At 37.8% G+C, this 8923-nt stretch overlaps 1 protein-coding gene across 6 annotated transcripts in view; it reads right to left on the bottom strand.

Annotated features, from left to right (window-relative positions):
• Positions 1 to 344: 344 nt before the first annotated feature.
• Positions 345 to 8923, bottom strand: part of STXBP5L (syntaxin binding protein 5L) — a 333130-nt gene continuing 324551 nt past the window's right edge. For all 6 annotated transcript variants that reach the window (XM_070466030.1, XM_070466033.1, XM_070466032.1 and 3 more), the window contains 2 exons: positions 5725 to 5945; positions 345 to 5166 (listed from right to left, as the gene is read on the bottom strand). In XM_070466030.1, coding sequence (XP_070322131.1) covers positions 5125 to 5166; positions 5725 to 5945 — 263 coding nt within the window. In that variant the 3' untranslated portion in view covers positions 345 to 5124. The remainder of the gene's footprint in view (positions 5167 to 5724; positions 5946 to 8923) is intronic.

The following is an 8923-nucleotide window of genomic DNA, read 5'->3' as shown; positions in this document are numbered from 1 at the left end:
TTTGGGGAACTTTGCTGTAGTCGTTCAGTTGCTGAGTTGTATCTGACTCTTTGCAGCTCCATGGACTGCAACACGCCAGGCTCCTCTGTCCTCCACTATCTCCCGGAGTTTGCTCAAATTCATATCCATTGAGTTGGTGATGTTTAGGTTTTATTTCCCCTTTTCTATTTTACTTCAAATCCATATACTGTAAATAGCTCCCCCACCCACCTTCCCTTTTTAAAACAGTTATAGCTTGCAAAACCATGGTTCACAGTTTTGCAAATGAGGGTCTTACCTTTGTCCATACTTGATCTTTGCAACAATCATTAGTGGTATATGACATCATAACATAAGAGAGCATCTATGTACAAACATATACAATTTTATTGATATCTCTACAGACTACAAGAATTTTAAGTATAGTCACAATTGCTGAGTGCAACAGAAAAATAGTAATTTGTTTTCTGAAAAGATGCAAAAATTCTGAAGATGAAAGAAAGATACATCAATGATGTCATCTGTTTCTTATTTCCTAGAACAAACCATCACATAATTAAGTACTAAAAATTATAGGTTATTAGAGATTTTGATCCTGTGTACACTTGTCAATAACCACCACCTAGTTCATTTTCTGGCTTTGTAGTTGAGAAGGATGGGCCAGTACCATAGGGGAGCAGTGTGAGATGAGAGAATGGAACTTCCATTTTTTTCATTGACTGGTATTTCCTTGGATAGGTGGACTCTCCCATTTTGAAGGTGAAAGCACTTTTTCAGGGCACTGGAGGCCACATAGTGAGTTGCAGGCCTTCTTCCTTTAAACACATGTCTAGTAACTTAAAAAATAAATCCAAAATCCTTTGCCCTGGGAGCAAAGACAACAATCAAAAAGGGAGAGATGTTCTCTTTTCTTGCTAAGATCAAGTTCAATAAAATATCACTATGGCAGAACAGGTAGCTGGTACCCATGTCTCCTCCAAATGAAGAATGAGTAATAAATTTGGACCTGATTTAGTATATGATTGTTTTGAGAATTTCTGCTATCCAACTAGTAAGAATTAGTTTTCCACTTAGTGTTAATGCTATTGAACTTTTACGATATCTCTGGTGTCTTTTGATGTCACATGTATAAGGCAATAAAAATCTAGATGTTTGAACTGGAATAATTAGTGGCAAAGTCACTAGGGGACAATCACAAAGACAGAGTTAATAAGAGTTAATGGAGCATTGCCTGGTCAGAAATTTGTACAGAAGATTTGTTTTGGGTTGCAACACAGATATCAATCTGGCCAACACTGTATCTCCAATATCTTACTTTCCTTGATGCCTCAGAAGTGAGGCTTGAACACTGGCCAGTATAGACAAATGTGTCTTCCATAGTAGTGGTGATCAACCTTGGCTGGACACTGGAACTATCTTGGAGCCTTTCAAAAGTACTGATGTTTGGTTTCCGCTCTGAAAAATTTTGGTGTAACTGGGAATTTTAGAAGCTCCTTAGGTGATTCTTATGCACAGCCAAAGTTGAGAATCACTTCCCTACGTAAAACAGACCAGCTATGCTTCAGTTCTCCAGCAAAGCTTCTCCTGCTTCACTCTGGCTCCCAAGTCTGTCTCTGCCTGAGCCTGCCTGTACCAAGTTGGCACTTCCTCTTCTTCCCCAAGTCAGACCCTTCCTGTTTTGCATTTTGTCCTTTCAGGGCTATGTTGTGTGCAAATATATACAATAAACTTCTACAACCATGCTCCCTACAATGGTGCAATCCACATATGTGACCTACTGGCATGTATTTCTGACATCTGGAGCACTGTGTCTGTGAAACAGTAACTGCTCAGAAGTGGAGCTGGGGCTCCAGAGGACAGAGGTGAAGAAGCTGCAAAGCTACCATGTTTCTCCTGATGGAAAGAGCAAGACCTGGCAAAAATGTTGACCTGTTTTGGCATTGCCCTCTCTGAACAAAGGTGATCAAGTTACAATGTCTTCCCACAAGGACAGACTATAATCATACAGATAAACTCCTGGGTTGTCCCAATGATCCTAAACCAATGAGAGGATTTTTAGTTTACTCTTCTAAATCTGCTCCATTTTCCCCTTCTGCCAAACAATTTATAACCAGATTATAGCTGGTTAGCTCAAAGAGCTAATCTTAATCTTCTTCAGCCAATCTTGGACATAATCTTTATTTTCCTTTTCCTTTCTCAAAGCCATGGTAACCCCTTAATGCAGATAACAGACATATGGTTCACATTTTTATAAAAGGACTCCAACAGTAAGCTTTTTCCTTTATAATCCCTTAGTATCTTTCAGTAGCAGAGACACTGGATTCTGATTTATTAATTTGAGAATCATTTGAAAGCTATATGAAAGGTTTGAAAAATTATCTTTATGATTAAATTATCAGAAAACATCTCACTCAGTTCTGTCACCATTCTTCCAAAGTTATTCAGACAGTGGCCCTGATGATGACTAGGGCAGTAAGTCTGGGTCTCAGTGAAGTGTAGGAAGCAGAGGTGATAGTACTGCTTTCACAGGGGATTAAAATAAATGATGAGTCAGTTATCCATCCCTCCAAACTCCAGGGTTTTTAATGGATAAATTTAATGGTAGGGATTATTGCTGACATTATTTGAACCAGGAAAACATACTTCCAACTTCTCATGACGAATTATAATGCTAAAGACCTATTCTCCTGGGACACAAAGAAAGGCTTCTCTCTTTAGGGAGTCATAAGGAGATAAGGTCAACTTGTAGAGACTGCAAGCCTTATCTTCTGGTGTCACCTTAAGCAGACAAAACGTAATTTAATGACAACTAAGGCTCAGAGTCATTTCTCTATCATTGTTCAAGTTACTAGGAGTATTTTTCTTATGTTTCAAGGTAGAGGCAAGACATTTAAATAGTAGAGAAGGGAGATGTAAAGTATTCCATGCATACTAGTAGTTGTTTTCCAAAGATGATGATGATGATGATTAGGTGGTGGTAGTAGTATGTATGTGTGTGTCTGTGTGCGCATGTGCTAAGGTCAGTGCAACAGAACAGAAATGTTCAAAGAGAAAAATCACATCCATATCACATTCTTGTTATTGCTATCTCTTTGAATTATAAAAATAATTTTGATACAGTAAAACCTCATTAATTTGTATTCCACTAATCGCAAGTTTGTGGGATGAAGTTACCCTTACATTAAGAAAGGGTTTATAAAAACTCTACTGAAAGACAAAAAGAACCTCTTTTCAAGCATTTCAGAAGCACGTTACTTCTAATTGATGTGCCAGTTATAAACTTTTGGTCTATTCATTAAAGTCAGAGTTTTAAGCACTTCTGTGAAATGTTATTTTGTCCTTTCTGGTAGGTTTTTTTTTTTTTTTTTGTATGCTTTAAAATATTCTGTATTTGTTTTCTTTCACAAAATTAATTTGCTCTTGTCAGAATTCCTCAAAACACTAAAGAAAGTGCCACTTTAAACAAATTCACCAGAAGTTTAAAAACTAAAAAAAAAAAAAAAAGCAGAAATACTATTTTTGGCTACTAAAAGATCCTGGACTTAAGGAAAATGGTGAATTCTGAAGAAACACAATGTAAGCCTATTAAGAACTTGAGTAACCAAAATTCAATGAGCTGAACCCATTAATTTTCTTTAAAAAGATTCTTTTTGAAAGAACAACATACATATTATTGGATGGGTCCCAGAGTCTGCATATATTCATTTCCTGTGACCTGACTTCCAGAATCATGTTAAATAATGGTAGCAGGTGTCTTGTTGGCCTCTACTACGTCTGTATTCTGATAGATATCTTTTATCATATTAAGGATATTCTTTATTCCACTTTTAAAAGAGTTTTTAATAAGGAATAGGTGTTTGTTATCTATTGACATAATCCTGTAGCTTATGTTGTTTAGCTTATCAAGTGACAAAAGTGTTGATTTTGTATCATTACACTCTCTATGTATTTCTGTCATCCATAATGGTGACTAAACCCAAGCTAGCAAAAACATCACCACATTTTATAACCTGGTAATAATATTGAACCAAAAAGCAATTTCTAATGAAAGCCCTTATTAATCAGAAATGTCAGAATCTCTTTCCTAAAACATTAGCTGAGGTTTTACTGAATCAGACTAGAGAATGACCAGTTTGGTCTGTGAGTATCAGGCTGCAAGAGCACCTTTGAATTGAAGACCCCATGGAGATTAAACAGTAATATACTGTGTAATTGGCAGACAAGGATACAAATGGAGCATTAAAAATATATCACTTTAGAAACTGAAACCAGAGTGTGTGAAATCAGTTCTCAAAGCTAACAGCATTGTTCTTGTAATTCTAGTTTCCCCAAACCTATTGTCAACTTCCCTGCAGAGTATAAGCCAAGCTGAAAATATGCTTCAAGGTGACCCCACCCTGCATTGGTTGTGACTGAAAATAGCAACTTGTTTTGAAGGTGATGGAAATAATTGTGTTAGGAATAATTTACTGTACTGGCTATATTTGATTATGACTGAGAACTGTGAATAATGTAAAATATTATAGAGAGAGAACAATGTTAATCAGACTCTTGACATAGGAATTCAATAATGTCCTAGTATATAATGAAAGTTATAGATGACAGAAAACTCTGGTTTTGTTTGCTTTGTAAGTTGGGTATTGCAAATGTACTGATACCTTCTAACGCAGATTTTTTTTTTTTTAATTGTCAGGTGTGGCCCAATTTATAAAAATAGTTTACCATAAATCTTTTTTTTTCTTCTGTCACAACATGCTTTTTTCTTTTCCTCTTAAGATGTTAATTTATCATGCAGTTTTTTTTCATTAAGTGCATTAATGCTTTTTGTTTGTACAGGATTTTTTCAAATCAGAAGGACTCCCCGTAGTTCCTAAATGTAAATCCTTAGCAAACAACATGCCAAGATGATAGCTCCATTCCATGTGGGAAAAGGCAAATTCAGCCATATCTTGGGATTTTAACCAGGATTCCAGCCTTGGGTTGCACAATGTCTCTGATAAGTCTCCCTTATGATAACTTCAGATGGACTGTAATGGAACATTTTGTAGAAGAAACTGGCTTCTAGCAGTTGAATATTGATGCTGGGAATAAATTTGGTTTCCCTGAATAATGGTTTCTCAAAGCAGTCATAGCTTCTTTAGAAGTTTAGAATTGGTACCATTTCTTATCCTTATATTTCAGCATTAACTGCAAAGAAAAAATAGTCACATAAGATGTTAAAAAATATTTAAAAGTGCTAATCCAAGCTCATGTTGAGCACATCATACATACCAAAACCTCAAACTTCTAAAACGACCTTTATATTGTGAAATAAACTAAAGACATATTTTTGAACTGCAGTCAAGCTCTAAAGAGTTGCCTGAGAGGAAATGATTTTTAATGATTGAGACAAAAAGGAATGTGTGAATTCAGCCTCTGCTGCCCCTCACACCTTCTTGCCGGGGATCGTATAATAAACCTAAGTACCTCTTTAGATTCTGATACACTGGGTGTATCAGAACCAAGAGATAATTTTCTTTAAAGCCATCTTCTAAGGTAAAGAACTATTAATATAATACTTTAAAAAAACACTTTTTTTCTCCCCAATCCAAGGAGAATTATAATACATACAGCAAGGTCCCAGTTACCTTGGCTGTCACATGTGATTACTTAGAGTGGCATCTCTGTTTAGGCTCTCTTGTGCAGAACATAAATGTTTAAAGTTATTACTGGATGAAGATGCCTATATTTACATAGGCAGCTTACCTCGTGTGCATGTTTGGAAAATGCCTCTGCACTGGTCATCATGCCTGCAGTTTTCTCTTCCAGCTCTCCTAGCCTCTGTCCTCTCTCATCAAGTGCGATCCGTGCACGAGTCAGCTCTCCCATCACCCCTCCGGCAGCGCCTTTCATCCCTTCTATACCACCTGGTCCAGGAATGTGCTGAGCGAGGCTGCGTGACGCTTTTCCTGCAGAAGCTTCCCCAACTGGGAGTTCAAGCAATAGCAATTTAAAACACTTTTTCAGTAATTCAAGTAAGTATAGTCAGGCTTATGACCAAACAGAGTACTTATATTGAATTTTATTGTCATAATTCTCACAGAGAGACATATTTGTTCCGATCACAGATATATATGTATTTGGAGATGTTAGCATTTACCCCCAAAAAATGCCTATGAAAGAGACTGAGATACTGTTACCATGTTTTATTGTGTATGTGGGGGAGGGGTCCATACAGTATGACATAATTGCATTTCTTGACATTACTGCATTGGTATACTCAATATTATTGTGATCTCATATTTAACCCATATTAGTTCCGTATCTGTTCCAATTTCAGGCCTGATGATTCTGCCCAGCTGGGCATTCCAAATCTTCCATGTTCATCTTCCTATCAGTCTTTGTAGCCCTCAGTTTTTTTTTTTTTTAAATCTGAGTGTGTGTGTGTTTGTGTGTCTGTGTATATACTAGAAAATGGGGTATATATGCATTATGGGCACTAATACACATATGTTGAAACTTTGTTACTTTATAAAAAATTAAAAATTTCCCCATCATTTATAAAACTCAGTTTTACTTAATTTTAATGAAGTAACTTTGGAAAAGATATACCCATTTGAATGCAGAGTTCCAAAGAACTGCAAGGAGAGATAAGAAAGCCTTCCTCAGTGATCAATGCAAAGAAATACAGGAAAACAATAGAATGGGAAAGACTAGAGCTCTCTTCAAGAAAATTAGAGATACCAAGGGAACATTTCATGCAAAGATGGGCATAATAAAGGGCAGAAATGGTATGGACCTGACGAAGCAGAAGATATTAAGAAGAGGTGGCAAGAATACACAGAACTGTACAAAAAAGATCTTCACGACCCAGATAATCACAATGGTATGATCACTCACCTAGAGCAGACATCCTGGAATGTGAAGTCAACTGGGCCTTCGGAAGCATCACTACGAACAAAGCTAGTGGGGGTGATGGAATTCCAGTTGAGCTATTTCAAATCATGATGCTATGAAAGTGCTGCACTCAATATGCCAGCAAATTTGGAAAACTCAGCAGTGGCCACAGGACTGGAAAAGGTCAGTTTTCATTCCAATCCCCAAGAAATGCAATGCCAAAAATGCTCAAACTACAGCACAATTGCACTCATCTCACATGCTAGTAAAGCAATGCTCAAAATTCTCAAAGCCAGGCTTCAGCAAGATGTGAACCATGAACTTCAGATGTTCAAGCTGGTTTTAGAAAAGGCAGAGGAACCAGAGATCAAATTGCCAACATCTGTTGGATCATTGAAAAAGCAAGAGAGTTCCAGAAAAACATCTATTTCTGCTTTATTGACTATGCCAAAGTCTTTGACTGTGTGGATCACAACAAACTGGAAAATTCTGAAAGAGATGGGAATACCAGACCACCTGACCTGCCTCTTGAGAAACCTATATGCAGGTAGGAAGCAACAGTTAGAACTGGACATGGACCAACAGACTGGTTCCAAATACGAAAAGGAGTTCATCAAGGCTGTATATTGTCACCCTGTTTCTTTAACTTATACACAGAGTACATCATGAGAAATGCTGGGTGAAGCACAATCTGGAATCAAGATTGCTGGGAGAAATATCAATAACCTCAGATATGCAGAAGACACCACCCTTATGGCAGAAAGTGAAGAAGAACTAAAGAGCCTCTTGATGAAAGTGAAAGAGGAGAGTGAAAAAGTTGACTTAAAGCTCAACATTCAGAAAACTAAGATCATGGCATCTGGTCCTGTCACTTCATGGCAAATAGATGGGGAAACAGTGTCAGACTTTATTTTGGGGGGCTCCAAAATCACTGCAGATGGTGATTGCAGCCATGAAATTAAAAGATACTTACTCCTTGGAAGGAAAGTTATGACCAGCCTAGACAGCATATTAAAAAGCAGAGACATTACTTTGCCAACAAAGGTCTGTCTGGTCAAAGCTATGGTTTTTCCAGTAGTCATGTATGGATGTGAGAGTTGGACTAAAAAGAAAGCCGACTGCAGAAGAATTGATGCTTTTGAACTGTGGTGTTGGAGAAGACTTTTGAGTCCCTTGGACAGCAAGGAGATCCAACCAGTCCATCCTAAAGGAGATCAGTCCTGGGTGTTCATTGGGATGACTGATGTTGAAGCTGAAACTCCAATACTTTGGCCACCTCATGTGAAGAGTTGACTCATTGGAAAAGACCCTGATGCTGGGAGGGATTGGGGGCAGGAGGAGAAGGGGACAACAGAGGATGAGATGGCTGGATGGCATCACTGACTCAATGGGCATGAGTTTGGGTAGGCACCGGGAGTTGGTGATGGACAGGGAGGCCTGGCATGCTGCAATTCATGGGGTTGCAAAGAGTCAGACAGGACTGAGCGAATGAACTGAACTGAACTTTTAAAAATTGAAAAATAGATCTTGTAAAAAATTTAGTGAGCAGTCCCCAGGATGTAACATTAGGAGTGAAATCTAGATTGTTTTTAAAAATAAGAGCCTTATTGAGATATAATTCAAATATAAAATTCATTGCCGCTACCACTCCCACCCCATCACCACAACCACCACCCCTTCCCCCCCCGCCCCCCCCCCCCATCTTTTTAAAACAATTTTTTAGCTGTGGTGCATAGCTTGTGGGATATTAGGTCTGGACCAGGGATCAAACCCTGACAACAGCAGTGAAAACACCTAGTCCTAACCATTGTACCTCCAGGAAATTCATCAACTCACCCTTTGTAAGTGTACAGTTAAGTAGTTTTTAACTGATTCTCACACTTGTGCAACTATCACCACTCTCTAATTTTAGAACATTTTTATCACTCCCCCAAAGAAATTCTGTACCCATTAGTCCCTCCTTGCCCTGGTCCCTGGCAACTACTGACTATGGATTTGTCTATTCTGAACATTTTTTACAAAAGGAATAATACAATATGTGGCCTTTTTTGTCTTCCTTCTTTAATTT

This window comes from Odocoileus virginianus, chromosome 4, assembly GCF_023699985.2.
Source record: "Odocoileus virginianus isolate 20LAN1187 ecotype Illinois chromosome 4, Ovbor_1.2, whole genome shotgun sequence".
In the NCBI taxonomy this organism is placed as follows: Eukaryota; Metazoa; Chordata; class Mammalia; order Artiodactyla; family Cervidae; genus Odocoileus; species Odocoileus virginianus.
Note: the sequence above shows the minus strand (reverse complement) of the source record. Positions and strands in the feature narration are given on the sequence as shown.